Source organism: Akanthomyces muscarius, chromosome 5, assembly GCF_028009165.1.
Source record: "Akanthomyces muscarius strain Ve6 chromosome 5, whole genome shotgun sequence".
Taxonomy (NCBI): Eukaryota; Fungi; Ascomycota; class Sordariomycetes; order Hypocreales; family Cordycipitaceae; genus Akanthomyces; species Akanthomyces muscarius.
Window position 1 is genome coordinate 2557636 of NC_079245.1, and position 18456 is coordinate 2576091.

Below are 18456 nucleotides of genomic sequence, written 5' to 3' on the forward strand. Positions count from 1 at the left end.
CTATGCTCTATTAAAAGAGATAAAGAAGAGGAAATGACAATAATAAGAAGAATGGGGGGAAATAGGGGAAGATACGAAAAATATGAAAAAAAAAAAAAAAAAAATAGAAGATAATTACAGAATACTTGGAGGAATAATTAGATGTGGGCGTCTTTTTTTGTCACTCGCTTGACAGGCTTTACGGCGTACAAGCCAGGATCTAGGATAGGCCAAGCAAGAGTGAGTGAGGGCCAGTGGGACTGATACCAACAAGTCCATATACCAAACTGAATAAAGTAGAGATATTATTGTTAAGCGCCGTAGACATAACGAGTAGAATTATCCATACCCATGCCCATCCTCCGTCCCTGAAACGACAAAAACAAACGCCCCCCCAAAAAGATGCCTCACTAGACCTCTTCACTCAGAACCTTCTTACAGGCAGCCATTTGCTTGTCCAGGTCCTCAATCTTGCGCTGCGAAGTGTCAATCTGCACGAGCAGATACTGTATGCGACCCGCCGACTCGCTCGTCTGGCGCGGCAGGCTGCCGAGCAGCGACAGCTCATTCTCCGCTGCGGCAATCTTCTTGGCCTCAATCTTGGCGAGTTCATTCTCCTGTGCCAAGTCCATCTTGGCCACGAGCACGCGGTCGTTGATCATGCGCGCAAACGCCGCCTGCTGCAGGGGCTTGCCGGCGGTGATGAGGCGCGGGTGGCCGCGGTCGGAGCGGATGGAGATGAGCTCCGCGGCGGCGAGGGACTCGAGGGCCGCCTCGCCATCGCTGGCGGACGAGCTGGTGGAAGAGGAAAAGGTCGGCGAGAGGAGGACTTGGTTGTAGATGAGGGACGAGTCCTTGGCCAGGCCTTTAACGAGGTGCCAGACTTGAGCGGTGGACCACTTCTTTTCGGCGGCGTCGCTGCCCTTGCTGAGGAGGAACATCTTGACAATGTCCACGGCGCTCTCGGTGACGATTTCATCAGTCGCATCACGCGGGCTCATGCCAGCCTGGATGCGGCGGGCAAGGGATTCGAGATCCACCAAGCGGCCGCCAAGTGTTTCGATGGCGGTATCAAGGCCACGAAGGTTGGGCGCGCCAGTCTTGTTGTCGTCCTCCTTCTCCTTCCGCTCTTCTGCAGCTTCGCGCTCGTTTTGGATACGGCCCATGATATACTTCTTCGCTACTCCATGATCCAAGTCTCCAAGGGAAACGGTGCGGAAGACACGGTCAGGCAGAGCTCTGGTCAGCGGCTTGGAATAGGCGTTCTCGCTGGTCAAGAAAATGACTTGCGCGACGTGGTTTTGAACCAGAGACGCTGCCCACTCTGAGATCTTGTCATAGATGATCCCCTGCTCGTCACTCTTGTGCAGGAAGTTATCGATCACGATCACTGGTCTTCGTTCTGGGTGAGCTTCGAGCCAAGCATCCTCCGAGCTGCTGCCGTCCTTTTCTTTGCTAGATCTGCCGGACAACGCCACGTCCTTGAGCGCACTTGCGGCAGTGTACAGGATTTTAGTGACCTGCGACTCGAGAGTCTCGGAGAATCCCGCCTTGACACCAGTGGTGCTCTGGACAGCGAGATCAATCATGCTGCTCGCGCTGTTGGCCCAGGAAAAGACAGGTCGGTAGCCAACCGCAGAAGCAAGTCTTCCAATCATGCTCGACTCGCCACGCGCTTCGACAATGGGCTTGCAATCAATCAGCACAACGTCTCTGCGGTTTTCAAGAGCCTTCTTCATAACAATCTCGACCTTGCCGGAGCCTCTTGGTCCAGTAACGACGATGAAATTGTCTGAAGTCACGTCGAGCCACTCCCGCAGCTGGCTGATGACGTCCAAGCGATGGTTCCATATCACGCCGCTCAAGTTATCCCACTGCTCACGACGTCCGCTAAAGGAAAACGACTGTCGGTGGCTTTGGAACCATTTGTATAGTCTTGACTCGCTGAAGTTGAATGAATGCTGAATGTGTAGGCGGATGAAGAATTGTCGAATAGGGTCAAAGATGAGGACTGAAAAGCCAGCGAGGAGAGCGGCGATGATTGGGAACACAATGCGTGGATGGCTCGTTATCCAATTCCAGATATTGTGGCCCTTGACTCGCTTGACGTAGGCAATGCGGAGCATCGTTCCAGCCGCGCCGCCGCCTTGAGACTCGGGGACGACATATCCATGCGCGCAGTTTCGTGCCATAATGGCATCACGCAGAAGCGGGAAGCCAATGTTGGCGTATTTGGGAATCTCTTTGGAGTCTGCAGACTGGGGGATAATATCGGCGATTTTTCCGTATCGACGAAAGACGCTGTACAAGACTTCCTCGGGGAGCGTTTCTGGCGTCTTGCCAACTTCGGCGGGCACGAATTCGACTCGTAGGACGCTAGATGGGTATCGGTGCAAGTCCTCCAGCCAAGGAGTGCCTCTAACCAGACGAGCCTGAATACCTCGGAACGGGTTAAACCAGGGCTTGAGCGGTTTCTCCTTGAGCCTCTTCTTCAGTGTTGCTGCAAACAAAATCGATTAGCCTGGTCTGCGCGGAAGAGCAAATATACCTACATTCAATGTCGGCAGGGTCAAGCTCAGAGCTATATCGAAACTTGACAAAGGCGCCGCCATCCTTGAAGCGTGGCAAAATCTCCGTGACTTTGATGGGCATGTCCTCGGGGATAGCCATCTTGACCAGACGAATTGGATCCATGATGCCGAGCCGCGAGCTATCGAAGCGACGCATCAAATCTGCTAGCTCGGTGTCGCTCTCGTTTCTTCGCAACACGTTGATAATTTTGAGAGGGAAGATGTTGTCGAAGAAGAGGATGGCTTCATTGTCCTTTACCTCGAAGTGGCCAGTATCCTTTTCCTCTGAAATCGTGTTTTCCGTGGCATCCTCGGCAGCCGGTGCCACAGGATCAGGCGAGGGCGCCGCTATCGTGCTCGCGCATGCTCTCCCGGCGATGGCTTGTTGAAGAGCTGTGTGGTTGATGCGACGCAGAGCCCGGCTGCGGCTCACGAGACAAGGCCGGAGGGGTGTTGATGCTCGCGCCAGCGGCCGCGCAGCCATGGCGGCGAGCCGCACTCGTGTGTACATGATGCAATAGTGCTATAGTATAATTTAGGGTCGTGTCGAGGCGTTCATTGTGAGCTTGACCGCAGGGGTAAGGTGAGGTTGAGCGTGTCAAGATGCAAGTTTTGGGAGCTTGGAAGCTGCCTTGGTAGGTAGCTACAGCTCCCCACCATGGTCGCGGTAGCTGATCGATGACTATTGAGAATAGGGCGTGCTTATTTTTCCTATTTTCTCTTACTTTCCTTATTTTTCTCACTTTTTCTTCTTTTTTTTCTTTTTTCTATTTTTCCTTACTTTTCTTATTTTCCTATATTTTCCTCGTTTTCTCCTACCCTCCACAACTTGCATCTTATAATTGATCCGTCGCACGCGCTTTGATGAGGTCATGGCTTTTCTACCACTGCTACCAGTATTGTGAGAAGAGCGGGTCGGCGGATCATTTTTCCCCACGCAACAGGGACTCTGGAAAAGTCGCGATTGGCAAGTATCGTTGCAATTGCGCTTTTCGATGTACAATTAGGTCATTGCGAATACAGCACAGTCGCGTTGGCTTTTTCTACCATTCAACTCAATCTGCATCTCTGAAAGCAGACACGCCATCCCGAGCCCGTGGTAATCCTCTCCTACCTGCGACGGCGCATCGACATCTTCAGCACCAGACACTCGCAGGACAATCACTTCACATCGCCATCATGGGCTGGCTCTGGTCCTCGAATGCGAAGCCTACCGAGGCACCGACATCACAAGACGCCCCTCCTACGAATTCCCCCACACAAACACCACCCTCGCAACCATCACCACCCAAGCCGCAGTCCGCAGAAGATGCCGAGCTCCAAAAGTTTATGGAATTCTTCAAAGCCGAAGAGGCCGCCGCCGCCTCCTCCCGCGCCAACGGCGACACTCAGCAGCACACCGGGCCCAAGCCGTCGCCGCTGCCCGAGTGGTTCGCCAAGATGATCACGCCCAAGGATAACCCGCTGTACAAGGAGCCCGACGCGCCGCGGCGGGACCCCCTGTCCGAGTCGCTGCTGCCGACCGACATGTCGTGCCGGCAGGCGTTCGACGCCGCCTGGGGCTGCAACTCGGTCGGCGGGCAGTGGAACGCCGTGTACCGCTACGGCGAGATGCGCTCCTGCACGGAGAAGTGGGATGACTTTTGGTTCTGCATGCGCCACAAGTCGGCGTCGGGCCCCGTCAAGGAGGACCTGATGCGCACGCATTACCGCAACAAGGAGCACGCGAAATACTATGCGCCGGGCAAGGCGAGCAGCGAGGACGTGTGGGAGGCGCGGGTGCAAAAGGTGGCGCCTGACACAGTCTTTACGGAGAGCATCGACGTGCCGACCATGGGGGATGAGGAGTGGCGCAAGATGGAGAGCGAGCGCAGACAAAAGATTCGTGACGGTCTGGGCTTTGACAAGTCGAGTTGATGATGATGTATATCAATTGTATTATATAATTTAGTGACGCATGAATGTACATATACCACTCCTTGTGGCTGCAGGAAAGATTCCAGTGCCATGTCCAGATCCAAATTTGCCAGCATGGTGCCTCGACGCCAGTTCAGCGGATAAGAATACCAAGGTGTACTGTTCATCACCACCGTTCAGCTCGCGTTAAAGGTCCTTGTTAAGTCAAAATGTGGTCACGCGCAATTACACGTACGATGAAACCTCCAATTGTACAGAAGATCTTGTTAAACTAGAGTCATATCACAGTCACAGCACAGTAGAGAAAAACAGTTGTCTAATGGGTATTTATTGCCCTAGTCATTAAAATACATCTGCCGGCAAATCGCCAGCTCATTCTTTTGGTTTCCCTTATCATAACCGTAATGCAAAGCCAGTACAAAAGAAATGCAACTCTAAAAATCATTCATCATTTCTGCAACTTCAAAAGAGCCTCCGAAGGCGGACATGAGCCAATCTGAAAGTCCAGCGCAATGGTGTTTCGGGGGGTATCAAAGCATTTAGTCGACCTCCTCGACGGTAGGGCCGTCGTCGCCGCCAGCGCCAGGAGCGCCACCGGCACCGGGGAAGCCGCCAGGGGCACCGCCGGGCATACCGCCGGGCATACCGCCGGGCATGCCACCCTCACCACCAGAGCCGTAGAACTTCATCATGATGGGGTTGGCAACGGCCTCAAGCTCCTTCTGGTGCTCCTCGTACTCCTCCTTGGTAGCCTGCTGGCTATCGTCGAGCCACTGAACAATCTTGTCAATCTCAGCAGTGAGCTTGGTCTTGTCCTCGGCCTCAATCTTCTCGTCAACCTTGGGGTCGGCGAGAGTGTTGCGCAGAGAGTAAGCGTAAGACTCAAGGCCGTTCTTGGCAGAGACACGCTGGCCCTCCTTCTCATCCTCCTCCTTGTACTTCTCGGCATCAGCAAGCATCTGCTCAATGTCCTCCTTGGAGAGACGACCCTTGTCGTTGGTGATGACAATCTTGTTGGACTTGCCGGTACCCTTCTCAACAGCGGAGACGTTCATGATACCGTTGGCATCCAGATCAAAGGTAACCTCGATCTGGGGAACACCACGAGGAGCAGGGGGGATGCCGGTGAGCTCGAACTTGCCGAGAAGGTTGTTGTCCTTGGTGCGCTGACGCTCACCCTCGTAGACCTGGATAAGGACACCGGGCTGGTTGTCAGAGAAGGTAGAGAACACCTCCGACTTCTTGGTGGGGATGGTGGTGTTACGAGGGATGAGCTTGGTCATCATACCACCAGCAGTCTCGATACCGAGAGACAGAGGAGCAACGTCGAGCAGCAGAATCTCCTTGGTAGAAGTAGAAGAAGTGTCGCCAGACAAAATAGCTGCTTGCACGGCAGCTCCGTAGGCGACGGCCTCGTCGGGGTTGATGCTCTTGTTGGGCTCCTTGCCGTTGAAGTAGTCGGAGATGAGCTTCTGGATGCGCGGAATGCGAGTGGAGCCGCCGACGAGGACGATCTCGTGGACCTGGCTCTTGTCGATCTTGGCGTCGGTGAGGACGCGGTCGACGGGCTGGATGGTGGAGCGGAAGAGGTCCTGGCAGAGCTCCTCGAAGCGAGCACGGGTGATGGAGGTGTAGAAGTCGGCGCCCTCGAAGAGAGAGTCGATCTCAATGGAGGTCTGGGCGGACGAAGAGAGGGTACGCTTGGCGCGTTCGCAAGCAGTGCGAAGACGGCGCATAGCACGCGCATTGCCAGACAAATCCTTCTTATTTTTGCGTTTGAACTCCGCGACAAAGTGGTTGACGAGACGGTTGTCGAAATCCTCACCACCCAGGTGAGTGTCACCGGCAGTGGACTTGACCTCGAAGATACCCTCCTCAATGGTGAGCAGGGAGACATCGAAAGTACCACCACCGAGATCGAAAATCAGGACGTTGCGCTCGCCAGCGACCTTCTTGTCAAGACCGTAGGCAATGGCAGCGGCAGTGGGCTCGTTGATAATGCGGAGGACGTTGAGGCCGGCAATGAGACCAGCATCCTTGGTGGCCTGACGCTGAGAGTCGTTGAAGTAGGCGGGGACAGTGATGACGGCGTTGTTAACGGTACCGCCGAGGTAAGCCTCAGCAGTCTCGCGCATCTTGGTAAGGACCATGGAGGAAATCTCCTCGGGGGTAAAGGTCTTCTGCTCGCCCTTGAACTCAACCTCGATGATGGGCTTGCCGTTCTTCTCAATGATCTTGAAGGGGAAGTGCTTCATGTCGGCCTGGACCTCAGCATCGGAGAACTTGCGGCCAATGAGACGCTTGGCGTCAAAGACGGTGTTGTGAGGGTTCATGGCGACCTGGTTCTTGGCGGCATCACCAATGAGACGCTCGGTGTCGGTAAAGGCAACGAACGAGGGAGTGGTGCGGTTACCCTGGTCGTTCGCGATGATGTCGCAACGATCCTCACGGAAGATACCGACGCAAGAGTAGGTGGTACCGAGATCGATACCGACCGCGGTGGTAGAAGTCGTCGCCATTGTGATGGTTGGCTGTGTGTGTGTAGCGGAAAAAGAGTAGTGAGATGTGGAGAGAAAAGAAACACTCGACTGTGTTTAGGTGTGAAGAATTAGAAAATCCAAGTCTTCTTCTCGATGGTATGAAGGAGGGGGTATAAAGGTGAATGAAAAAGTGGTTGTGAAGACAAGAACAGACCTGTTGTGAGCAGGATGTAATGAGCATCTAAATAAGAAGAGGCGGGAGCTTCTATGTGCTTCGAAACTTTTCCAGCGGAGCCGCTAGAGGGTGGCAGGGGCCTGTTGGAAGCCTCTGGCAACGGCTGGAGACCGCTGGAGCCACCCAGAGGGAGCTGCAGCTTGCTGGAGGCGCCCACTCGAGTCTATTACAAAAGGCGGGCAAATTCCTGCGCAACGCAGCCAGGCCAAAAAAATGACGTGAATTGGTGATTGGCGGTTTCAGGCTCTTGCCAGTCTTTTTCTGCCCTACCCCAAGTTTTTTCTGTGCTCCTTCCTCGTTTTTCGCTTTTTTTTGGTGCTTCCCTTGAGCTTCCAACTCTGAACCTGCCAGTTTCGATGAGGTGCTTCCCTTTTCCATCGCGGGGCAGCCGAACATGTTCCGGATACCTTGGGCATTGCCTGCTACTGCAGACTAGTGGCGGTGAGCTGGAAGTATCTGGTACTTTCAGTGCCCCACCTCCGATTTTTCCCCTCTGCCCCTCCAGTCTGGCGATTGTTGGACCGGCGTCATAGTGGGCTGGTGAGGGCTTTGCGGAACGCCATCAATTGACCAAGCACAGGGCAAAAGCGATGGGTCGACCTAGAAACGACGAGTCTCGGGTGCTTTATTACGATTGTTTTCATTCAGGCTCTTTGAGGCTGTTTGAAAGACACCCAACAGAGCGCTGTTTGAGCCCTGCGAAACGAAGCGAACAAACGACTGCGAAGCTCTCGACCGCGGCTGGGTGTGCTCACCGCCCTGCCGCAAACAGAAATTTTTTTTTTTTTTCTCTTTTTTTTTTCATATTTCACACTCGTCTCGGCCTCCTCTCTCGGAAATCCTGCGCCTTGCCCACCAGATCTAGCGCAGGCAGCTGCAGAAAGCTTTGCAGTGGCAAGGCAACGGAGCTCCCTGGTTGGCAGATAGCGGGGCGCAGCTAACGGGTACGTACCGCGCTTGTGGCTGCAGCTCTCTCTGCCCAAGCAACCAAGCAGCCAAGCTCCAGCGGGGCACTCGTCAGAGGCCAAAGGAAAAAATCTCAACAGTGACGAAAGTTTTGTGGTCCCCTACTCATGCCATTGCGTCGAACGGTCGTCATGGACGATGGGCCGGATCAGCTCGTGATGCAGGGACTTTTGAAAATTTTCAAGCTCAGAATTTCCAAGACGAAAGATGGTGCTTCTCGTATGATGTTGGCGACTGTTTGCGACCTCAATGTACATCGCTTGAGCTCACATTCGCAGCTTCACTTGGACCGTCACGCCACATCAGCCTCTCCAGACCTGCTGCCACCCGCCCATCCGAAACCTTGATACGACCAGGAGTACAGTCATGGCTGCTTATTGGTATGCTAGCACGGCTGACTAGCTGCTCGATCTGCTTGCATCCAGAGCTTTCAATAGTCACAAACTCTGCACCCAAGAGGGTGTGCAGCTTGGCCACCACCTTGAGAGTTAAACCTCACCTGAGGTGCGGCCATTCTCGCCGGTAGAGCCGGCAGGAGAAGACGCAAGCTTGAGCTGCTTGAGCTGTCTTGATTCATCAGTCATCTACATACGACGACTCGAGTCTCTACATCTGGTGCGCACACGACTTCGTTTAAAACCCAGCAATCACATCTGCGAGGCTCTCCTCTCGCACCAACACCATTTTCGTGTCCACCAGCTGTGTTCGGTCATCTCGTGCACCTCTGCCACTGACGCTGCCCATCCAGCCTTCCCAAATCTTCTGCATGATGTTGTCTTCGTCTGTCAGCGTCACGACGCACTTTTCGGCCTTGCTCGCCTTGCTCGCCTTGCTTGCCCTCTCGACCGCAAACTTGCAATGCGCCACTTCCTCCTCGCCCGGACTCAGCGCCACCAGCAGCCTCTCTGCCGCCCGAAACCGATCCGCAACATGCCACAAGCACCCGAATATCTGATCGCTCTCCAGCTGCGGATAGCCAAGCTCAGCAAAGGCACACGCGACATGTCTCACACGGCGCGTGTCCTCGGGTCGTAGAAAGTACACCATGGGCGAGTTGAAGCCGTACGCGTCAAACGCCTCGAGTTCGCCCGTGAGATAGAGCGCGTCCAGCGCAAAGTTGAACCACACTCGTGCCGGCTGCGACACGGGCGTGTCCGACAACAGTTTCGAGATGCGCCAGCTGAATGTAAGCTCGTAGAAACGCAGGCCGACGCTGCGTGCCTCACGGCTGATGCGCAGCAGAACGGGACTGCAGCTCCCGTTGGTAATACCGCTGCACCCATTGTCCATGTAGCCGCTTGTGCACTCTCCGGCCGTTCGTTTGCGTAGCTGCGCACGCCGCTCTGGCAGTCGCCCGTCTCGCTCCAGGCAGCACGCGACAACGATACGCGGCTGCACCAAGTACTCCCAAATTTTGAGCCGCAGCTCCGGCGGCAACGAGGTAAACTGCGGAAACGAGGCCGATGGCGACGCCGATGTTTCGTCTGCATTGTGCATACCATCGTCAAAGGTACGGAACTCGATCCAGAACTTGGGCCGATCGCTCTCGTCGCGGCCCTTGTCCGCGCCGTCGTAGCCGCCCTTGGTGTAGCACCCCTCCAGGAAGCTCATCGTCGCCCAGTCATCAGATTGCCCGCTCCCAAAACGAGCCGGGCAAGGAACAAAAAATACGAACAAAGGAAAAATACGCTACTCGCACCGCAAGGAGAGCTATAATCTGAAAGGTTGACGAGTGAATTAATGCGGCGTGCCTCTCGAAATTGGGGCCTGAAACGTAATTGCAGGCCGCCGACCGAGCCTCCGATACCGAGGCCGAGCAGCATGCTACCCGTGACCCAATTCGTGCTACTGGCTCATGCTGTGCGCGGGGCTGCTGCCCTCTCGTCTGAATGCAAAAACTGTCTCTTGACGGGATGGTCATCCGAGACGGCTATCTTGTTTAGAATTCAATTTATTGGCTGTAGATTACATTGCATAGCCGTGGTGCGCCCGTTTGGCCGCCGTACGCTTACACCGACTCGCCCTGGCAGGGGTGTGGCGGCGACTGCTTCAACAGCGATCGGAGCAGCATTATGGCTGTAATTGAGCTTCGTCCTCGCGTTAGCTTTTGTAAATAAAGCTCAACTTTATATGACGAGAAAAAAAAAAGAGGAACGACTCCTGATTAATTAAAAAAGAAAAAGCAGGAAAAAAAAAGAAGAAGAAAAAAAAAAGCAACGCTTATGTGTCTGCCTCCAAAGCAATTCCAACAATCAAGACTCCCCTATCCCGTACTTTTCCAGCTCCGCCACAACCTCCTTTGCCGTCAGCCGGTGCTCGGGGTCCTGCTCCAGCATCCACGCGACCACGAGCTGCAGCGGGTCCTCCCTGTCGAGCTCGTCGTCGACCTTTTCGCAGACCTCCTCCATCCACCGCTCCATGGCGACGCGCGCGCGCCCGTCCGGGTCGCGCATGTCGGCAAAGTCCCACTGGCGGCCGTACACCTCGGGCGCGTCGATGACGCCCAGCACGAAGAGCATCGTGATGCCGAGCGCCCACACGTTGCCGCCGATGGACCGCGCGCCGTCGATGGCCTCGGGCGGCACGTACCACGACGTGCCGCCCGCGCTGCGCGGCACCGCGTCGCGGGTGGTCGTGGCGAGGCCAAAGTCGAGCACCGTGGCGCCGTGCGTCGGCGCGTAGGAAATGTTGCGCGACTTGATGTCGTTGTGGCTCACGCCCTGCTCCTCGAGGTACGCGAGCGCCGAGGAGACGTCGACCAGGATCCGCGCGGCGTCGTCGCGGGTGAAGCCGGGCTCGTTTCGCGGGTAGTGCGCGAGAGAGCCGGGCAGATGCTCCAGGTACACGGTGTAGAACCGGGCATCCCACTCGAGGATTCTGACAATGTTTTTCTGCACTTCACGTTAGTGATCAAATAGGTAGGTGGTGTGGGCGGTATGGCGTACGTGGTTCAACGTCCTCAAGATTTCCATCTCGTTCAGCCAGTGCCTTGCGAGAGAACCAATCCAGTTGCGAGTCTTTGGTCGGACATTGAGCGCTTTGGCGACGAGGGTGGTGTGCGGGAGCTTGCTATGTATGCAGGCGAAAACGCTCGAGTTGGTGTTCTTGCCAATCTTTTGCAAGCGAGTTACCTTGTATGCTTCTGCCGTCCCGGAATAGCCCTGCTCAATCTCAGCGCTGCTGCTCCCCGCCGGGCTTGTCATGACGTGGGCAGTCTCTCCATCCTGAAGCTGATAAAACGGCCCCTCCGGCCAAAGGTTTCTCTCTCGCGGTCGCGGGTCAACTGTTCCCATGATAAACTCTGCAACGGTACCCTCAACGGGGGTTGTCGTAGATGACCGAGCCACCATGTTGCCACAACCTCCTGGACACAAGGTAGGAGCCTGGTCTTCTGCTGCTGCTGGCCGCGTTATGGTAGTTGAATACGTCCGCTTCAAAAGTAGAAATTCCACCAGCGGCCGATGCTGACTGAAGCTGTCCCCCGGAGACATTGGAGTCCAGACCACTGGGTTTCCAGGGACAGCAATCGTCCACATGCCGGGTTCAATATTTTGGATGCTGCCCTTTCCGACAAGATAGCTCTTGCTGGAGCGCTCACCTATTATAGCCACGTCGTGAGAGTTGCAGAAGAATTCGCATTCATCGCTGGCGGGATTGTAAGACAGGATGCATCGCAGCTCATCCCTCTTGATAGGTGCCTGTAAATCCGACGGGACCGCAAGGAAGGGAACGCGGATGCTGAAAAAGACGTCTTCGATGCGTTGCAGCACGCCTAGTATGCTGCGGCCGTCGGGGGTCTGGCTGATAAACTCAGCGGGTCTGAGCAGCGGGGAGAACACTACCTCCTCGTGGCGGACACTGGGCGGTCGAGCAATGATGATTCGGGCGCCTGGCAGGCATTCACGGTGCGCATTCTCTAGATAGTCTCGTGAACTAGGCGAAGACTCATTCTCGGCACCCGGCCTGTCTGGCAGCGTTGCGGGAGCAGACCTTCGCTGTTCCCTTTCCCACCAGATTTGAATCTGGCGATGGCGAGACGTCGTCCTGATAATGGCCCTCCCTTTGGCCGAGGCCAATCTGTGCGGCAGGAACTCATACGATGGCTTGGAGATGCCTGAGCTCAGACTCTGTCTAGAACTCCCAGCGGCAGCCGCAAGAGGGCGGTGGTCACGATGGTCTCTGGCCGGCATGGTGCGGGAGGTCTCGACTCGGCGGCTCGACGTCGTACATGCATAAGCAAGAAGAAAGGAGCATGCATCCAAATAAAGCAAGCAAGGAACAAGGCTGGTGAGAAATGAGAGGGAGTCCTCCTGGAGAATAAGTATCGACAGACAAATGTCGCCTCATTCTTGGATACCACGCGGCGGCTTCAATGCGGCCAGACAGTATTACACGAGAAACGCGAGTCAGAAAGGGATCTTGTGGGCGTCAAGCGCTCCGATCAATCCTTTTTGACAGACACGCCCCGACTTTTGCGACACCAACGCCTTCCTTTCCTTGCCAAGTCATGGTCGGCGCACCAAGTTTTTAAAAAACTCTGGCCCAGTGATGAGGTGGTTCCAGGTTACACAGACACGCTGTCAGCTGGAACTACCGCCCGGAGACCCTCAACACCTGCGTTACCCCACGCTTGGCCTCCGTCGGTCCGAGCGTGGCCATCATGGCCCTGAATCCCATCTATCAGCTTGTTTACCGGGGCGGCTCGGCCGCGCCCCCTTTTCAATCCATCTTTGTCATACATGACAGAAAATACCCTGGTGGCTCAATGGGACGGTGCGGAGGAGGACGCCGAGCTAGCTACTCGCCACACGTACAACACGAGATTTGAGGGATCCCTGTTTTGCAGAATGATGCCGTTCGTGGGTGTGTATCCCGTGTATGACCTCTGGGGCGCAAATTGTGTAATCCCGGACACGGAGGTTGGGGTGACAAGTGCCGACGAGGACAATGCTGATGTTATAGGAGGATACGGGACGGCAAAGGTTCCCTAAAGGACGAAGAGTCGGAACTTGGGGGATACGAGTAGAAATTGTCCGTCAAGTTTGTAACTAGACAGCGAGGACGTGTGACATCAGTTGAGAACACACAGGCCTTTAAGCTTGCTCTGCTATACGTTGACTCCTAACCGCCGGAGGGTCGCACAATTGTCTACGCTGGTGACGAGTCATAAAAGCGTCCCGAATGCCTCATTTACTCTTCATCACCATCAAGTTCAGCTACACTGACCTCAAAGCCCCTCACGTTTGGGATACACGTCAGTGTCGCTCATTCCTGTGTAACCAAGACAAGTCGCAGCTCTGGTGGCTGCGTACGAGGCGGCACTTGTTTGCTCCTTGATTCGCCATCAACAGAGCTTTCCCCTAGAGAAACAACCTAACTCGAAACAGATACAACTATAGAGGTTCGACGACAAGGGTATGACAAAAAACGACTGGGGAGTCATTAGTTTACTGCGCGTTCAAAGCAAAAGGTCAGCAAGAAGTAAAAAGTCATACAAATTGAGTTGCGAGGATTAAAACAGGAAAAAGAACTTTGTTAGTCCATGCTATTCAGTATTCAATATAGCAATCTATTAATCGTGAGAATCCTTCCCTCTGTGTAGCCTCAGCAGCATCTCGACGGTCCTTGCTTCGATTCGGGTGTCCGGGTTTGGATCCAGCATGGCATGAACAAGACACTCCACCGTTCGCGTACCATCCAACGCACTCCTAATATCCGCAACAGCTGCCGGCCATCGCCTGTAAAACTCGTGAAGCTCATCTAGAGCGTGTTCCGGGTTGCGAATCGATCCCGCCAGGACCAACTCCTCTCGGTCGCTGATCTTGCCCAGAACATACAGCATGGTGACGCCGAGCCTTCAGAAATCTCCCGCGGCGCTTCCAAGACTGATTCGGAGAGATTCGGGAGGCGTGGCCCAAGTGGAGCACCCTACAAACCGTGGATCGTCAGCAGTTGTGGCCTTGTTGAAGCCAGCAAGACGGCGCCGCGCTCCGGCGAGTTGCTGATGTGCGCTGGCTGAATATTGTTATGGAAACAGCCACGCTCCTTCAGATAGGCGAGCGCAGAGCAGGCATCGTAAAGAATAGCGACACATTCATTCTCGGTGAATGGCGCATCTGCATCGTCGTCGAGTAGCGTCAGTCCTGTCGGCGTATGGATCGTGAGGCATACGTCCTTTGTGCGTGCCTCCAGCGAAGGCGGCAGCCTCTCCAGATAAAGAGTAAAGAGACTATCGTCGCGGCCAAAAATCTTCAAGACGTTGTGCCGGGTACTCGTTAGTCTCGATGCGTCCAGGCCAGAAGACGGCCGAGGCGGAGAGGTTTCAACACTTACATGGCTTCGTCTCTGCAAAACGGCCATTTCGTGTATGTAAGATACAAAAACGCGCGTCCCCAATCCCTCGTCGTGGTGCATCACTTTGGCAACAATATCAGCAGATTTTACTGTGCTGTGATAGCCAGCAAATAAACTCGCCACATTACTGTATGCAATCTCCCTGGTGTACTGCCGAAAGACGCAGGTCAGTGGAGCAGCATCTTTCCCGGTGGACGGCTTGAACCCTCTCATCGGGTTCCGATTCGTCTGATTGGTCATTCTCCATGTTGGAGAACCGGCGCTTACGAGGATTTGTAGTCTTGCTTTTCGGAGATGGTCCTTTCATCTGCTCGTCAAGTTTTTCAGGCTCCTCAACAGGACATGGTATCACCACGACACTGACCTTCGTTCTAGGAAAGTGCAGCTCGGCTGCTTCATTATTAGAGATGGTAATGCTGTCATTCCTGGTGAATACGAGAAAATCTCCCAAGCACTTGAAAGACAGCCTTGGTCTCTGTATTGTACCAAGAAAGCCTCCACTTCCCGACTTGTATGTCTTGCTCGCGGCCACGAGAGACAACGTACTTCTCTTCAGCAGTGAGGCAATCCAGGCGAATGTCATGAGTGTCACATGTAAATTGACATAAATTGGACGCCGGGTCGTAACAATTCTGCATTGTATCCCGATTGCGGAACCAGGTCTAATATTCTCAGATGTGCCGGGAAACCTGATTGCAAAACTGGCATCCTGTATCAGCTGATTGACTTCAGCATCTGTCTGACCATCTGGCACTTGCTCAGAATCAGTGCTCTGAGGCGTCAATATATAGGCAGCAGCACCCTCCACTGATGATTGGCTTTCTTGATCTTGGTGGTTCATAATGGTGACTTGGAGCCAAAGGGGTAGTATAGAGTGTAGAGTATGAAAAAGAGCTAGAAGGGAAAGAAAACCAGTTGAGAACTTAGCACAGCTTTGGCCCGATCTCTGGTCGTGCGCAGAGGATATATATGCCGGTTGACGTCCCACGTTGCAGACGTCGTTCGTCACACATTCAGGTCAATTCATGCTCGTCGTCACTGCATCGCTAGGAAACAGTGAGAAGCTCAAATAAGCCCAAACTCACTCGAGAGAGCCCTGTGTAACGTATTTCTTCCGTCACCGCTTCGTTGATACGCGTACAACACCATAGCCCGAAGTTGTCGCCGTTCATTGGCGTACTTGTTTTCGCTCCAGAAACAAAGCTCGAAGTTTGTACCATTGTATTACCTTTTCCGTTTCGTATCAGTCCAGAGCTGTGCTATAGAGCCAGTTCTCAATGTCCAAGCGAACCACCCGAGCGGTCGCGCGGCAGTTGCCCAAGAACCCCTAGCTACCGCCTTCCGCAACGCAAAAGCTGCTTAATGGCACACAATTAAATGCCACAAAACTACAAGCGTCCGTTTGATGAGCGACGCTGACCTCTCCGCAAACGTTGATGGATATCTGTGCTTTGTACGCCCTGTTACGATAGCTTCAATCGCAGCAGTCGTGGTTGGTTTTGAAGACTAGGTTGCACACTCACTCATGCAGTGGGATGGCAGAAAAAGAAAGTGGTTGGCAGCTGATGATTTGTTTCGACTACGAGTTACGAAAAATAAGAAATAAGAAAAAAAGAGAAGAAAAAATAGCGACTAATAGCAAACAATAGCGAAAACAAGCAAAAAGTAGAAGTAGTAAAAGAAAGAACAAGAATTTCCAATAACAAATGTGTAACAGGAAACTGGAGAGAGTATCAATGGGTATATTCATTATCCACCAGTAAACAAATCCAAGCGCAACGGCCAACGCTCGCCGACTAATATGCAAAACCCCTATTCCATGCAATCCAAGACGCCCCAAAAGATAAATACAAGAAAAGCCAACATCTAGATATAGCAGTGTGGCGGTTAGGTTACGATCGTTTGCGTCATATCCTCCGTAGGCCCTGACGAAGCTGAAACCTCACACGCCTGTGCAAAGTAGACTCTGGCAGGGAAGTCGTAGTCATTCGCAATGTTGTAGTAGTTGCCGCGGGGGACGAAAAACATGCCACCCGCCGAGATGCGAAACTGCACTTCGTTGATGCTGACGGTGACTTTGCCGTAATGAACAAAAAACACGAGATGCATCTTGCGCGAATTTTTCGGCCGCTTCTCCGAGCCCGGAGGCAAATCGACGAGTCCGGCCCCCATGAACGGCATCGTCAGCGGCTTGGCGTAGCGAGCGTCCGAGTCTCTAATCTCGACCATCTGAATCGCGTCGGCGGTAATCGCAATGCGCTCATCTGTAACTTGCACGGTGTCGTCGGGCCCCGGCGGGTTGGCCTCGTGCTCCGGCTCCCAGAGCACAATTTCGCCCTCTAAGCTGCCCGGATCAACCTCCCAATCTTCGAGTTCTTCCTCCTCATCGGCAATTGCGGCAGCTGGACGGCGTCGGTGTTTAGTGGCGGCCTGCGGCGAGAGTCGCTGATTATAATCATAGGCAGTATCGTTGTTTTGAAGATCAGCCCACCAGTCAGCATCGTTGCCCCTGCGGCGGTCCTCGACAGCGGCGGCGGTGTCGCGACGCATTGAAACTAGTCCTCGTGACTTTGGCATCGGTGGTCCTCTTTGCAATGCCATCAAGGAGTCACCCTCTTCACCATCAGATTCCACTTCACTCTTTCGCGGCCGTCCACGCCCACGTTTTGCGACTCCATTCTTTGGTGGTCGCCCGGGTCTTCGCTTAGCCGGTTGCTCACTTCGCCGCGAAAGTACAGATTCTGTTTGCCTCTGTCGCTTTGCACGATCTCTGCGATCCTCCTCCTCGTCCCGCGGACGGCGCCGAGCTGAACCTGCCGTCGAAACAGCTCCTGTTGAACGATTGTGCGTCTTCGGCCGCGGCGAGGGTATTGGAGCAGAGGGTTCACGCGCTGGAGTAGGTGGTGAGAACGAGGGCTGTGCCAGCTGCACTTCCGGCTCCGGTTCCGGCTCCGGCTCCGGTTCGGGATCCTGGACGTAAAGGCTGGACTCGTTGGGGAATTGTGGCGGTAATGAATGGCGCGGTGACGGTTCTCGCGGCGGCGCTGGCTTTCTAGGCAGGGGCCGCGACGGTGATTTGCTCGGAACAGCTTTCTGCTTTCCCTTGGCCTTTTCGGACATGGGTGGAAGGGGCTGATGAGGCCGTGTGCTCGGCCTATACTCATTCGCACCTCGGTAATCCTCGTGGACTAGATTCGCGTTGCCCATTTCAGTAGACTCGTTCACCATTTCGCTTATATAATCGTCGCTTGGAATCTCTCTAATAGTGCTGGAGAACCTCGGTCTGCTACTTTTCCTCGAGGGACTAGATAAATCGATGTGTCTGGCGGCCGGATCAGGCGACGGGCGCAAGGGTGATATATTCGGGTGTCGCTTCGCCGGCGAGCGGAGCGACTTTGCAGTTGTTTTGCCTGGAGATCGACTCTTCGGAAGAGGCAATTCGAAGTTTCTGCTCTGTCGAAGAACCGTTCCCGGACCAGGACCACCACCTGAGAGAGCGCTAATTAGTATTCTGGGCTCCAATGGAACGCACAGCTACACTTACTGGAAGCAATGTCCATGGGAACGCTGGCGTCGTCATTTCCATCTGGTGGCGGCGTTGCCTCTGGAATTGGGTTTTCTGTCGGCACCGCTAGTTTTTGCGTGGCATTGCCTCCGGGAGAAGAGAAAAGACCCTCTGTAGGCATCATGCCTTGTGAATCGCGTTTGCCATCATCCTTCAACTTCGCACCCGTCTTTCTACCCAGCATTAGCAAACCGTCACGCCCAACACCGGTATAGCGGTCGCTGTTTAATGACCTACCGTCCTTGTACACCAAGCTGATAAAGCCCTTGCGGCGAAGACTCGCCGGGTCGCCTCGTTGGACGGGCCATAGCTGAAAGTGCGGGTTGATAAAAGGTCCGCCGCTTGGGCCGGGAGCGCGCGGGAGTAAGCTCTCAAATGATTAAGCAAAAG

The 18456-nt window shown here is 54.3% G+C and overlaps 9 protein-coding genes across 11 annotated transcripts; 1 reads left to right on the plus strand and 8 right to left on the minus strand.

Moving 5' to 3' along the window:
• Positions 1-389: 389 nt before the first annotated feature.
• LMH87_010152 (uncharacterized protein) lies at positions 390-3060 on the minus strand (the record flags this gene model as incomplete). Its single annotated transcript, XM_056197262.1, has 2 exons — positions 390-2479; positions 2532-3060. The coding sequence occupies 2 exons, from the start codon at positions 3058-3060 to the stop codon at positions 390-392; spliced, it is 2619 nt and encodes an 872-aa protein (XP_056054330.1).
• Positions 3061-3728: 668 nt separating this feature from the next.
• LMH87_010153 (uncharacterized protein) lies at positions 3729-4466 on the plus strand (the record flags this gene model as incomplete). Its single annotated transcript, XM_056197264.1, has 1 exon — positions 3729-4466. The coding sequence occupies one exon, from the start codon at positions 3729-3731 to the stop codon at positions 4464-4466; it is 738 nt and encodes a 245-aa protein (XP_056054331.1).
• A 539-nt stretch (positions 4467-5005) lies between these two features.
• Positions 5006-6985, minus strand: LMH87_010154 (uncharacterized protein; the record flags this gene model as incomplete). The annotated part of the gene is made up of 1 exon (XM_056197265.1): positions 5006-6985. One exon carries the CDS (start codon positions 6983-6985, stop codon positions 5006-5008), a length of 1980 nt encoding a protein of 659 aa, XP_056054332.1.
• A 1795-nt stretch (positions 6986-8780) lies between these two features.
• On the minus strand, positions 8781-9758 carry LMH87_010155 (uncharacterized protein; the record flags this gene model as incomplete). Of its 2 annotated transcripts, none has more annotated exons than XM_056197266.1 (1): positions 8781-9758. In XM_056197266.1, the coding sequence occupies one exon, from the start codon at positions 9756-9758 to the stop codon at positions 8781-8783; it is 978 nt and encodes a 325-aa protein (XP_056054334.1). The 2 variants fall into 2 exon arrangements, with proteins under 2 accessions (XP_056054334.1, XP_056054333.1); XM_056197267.1 differs by having other exon boundaries at positions 8781-9644.
• Positions 9759-10399: 641 nt separating this feature from the next.
• Positions 10400-12337, minus strand: LMH87_010156 (uncharacterized protein; the record flags this gene model as incomplete). The annotated part of the gene is made up of 2 exons (XM_056197268.1): positions 10400-11038; positions 11093-12337. 2 exons carry the CDS (start codon positions 12335-12337, stop codon positions 10400-10402), a joined length of 1884 nt encoding a protein of 627 aa, XP_056054335.1.
• Positions 12338-13491: 1154 nt separating this feature from the next.
• LMH87_010157 (uncharacterized protein) lies at positions 13492-13989 on the minus strand (the record flags this gene model as incomplete). Its single annotated transcript, XM_056197269.1, has 3 exons — positions 13492-13578; positions 13643-13692; positions 13842-13989. 3 exons carry the CDS (start codon positions 13987-13989, stop codon positions 13492-13494), a joined length of 285 nt encoding a protein of 94 aa, XP_056054336.1.
• Positions 13990-14075: 86 nt separating this feature from the next.
• On the minus strand, positions 14076-14507 carry LMH87_010158 (uncharacterized protein; the record flags this gene model as incomplete). The annotated part of the gene is made up of 2 exons (XM_056197270.1): positions 14076-14396; positions 14481-14507. 2 exons carry the CDS (start codon positions 14505-14507, stop codon positions 14076-14078), a joined length of 348 nt encoding a protein of 115 aa, XP_056054337.1.
• Positions 14508-16388: 1881 nt separating this feature from the next.
• Positions 16389-17078, minus strand: LMH87_010159 (uncharacterized protein; the record flags this gene model as incomplete). 2 transcript variants are annotated; one of them, XM_056197272.1, is made up of 1 exon in its annotated part: positions 16389-17078. In XM_056197272.1, the coding sequence occupies one exon, from the start codon at positions 17076-17078 to the stop codon at positions 16389-16391; it is 690 nt and encodes a 229-aa protein (XP_056054339.1). The 2 variants fall into 2 exon arrangements, with proteins under 2 accessions (XP_056054339.1, XP_056054338.1); XM_056197273.1 differs by having other exon boundaries at positions 16389-17051.
• Positions 17079-17835: 757 nt separating this feature from the next.
• Positions 17836-18374, minus strand: LMH87_010160 (uncharacterized protein; the record flags this gene model as incomplete). Its single annotated transcript, XM_056197271.1, has 4 exons — positions 17836-17924; positions 17978-17989; positions 18046-18239; positions 18304-18374. The coding sequence occupies 4 exons, from the start codon at positions 18372-18374 to the stop codon at positions 17836-17838; spliced, it is 366 nt and encodes a 121-aa protein (XP_056054340.1).
• Between the last annotated feature and the right edge of the window lie 82 nt (positions 18375-18456).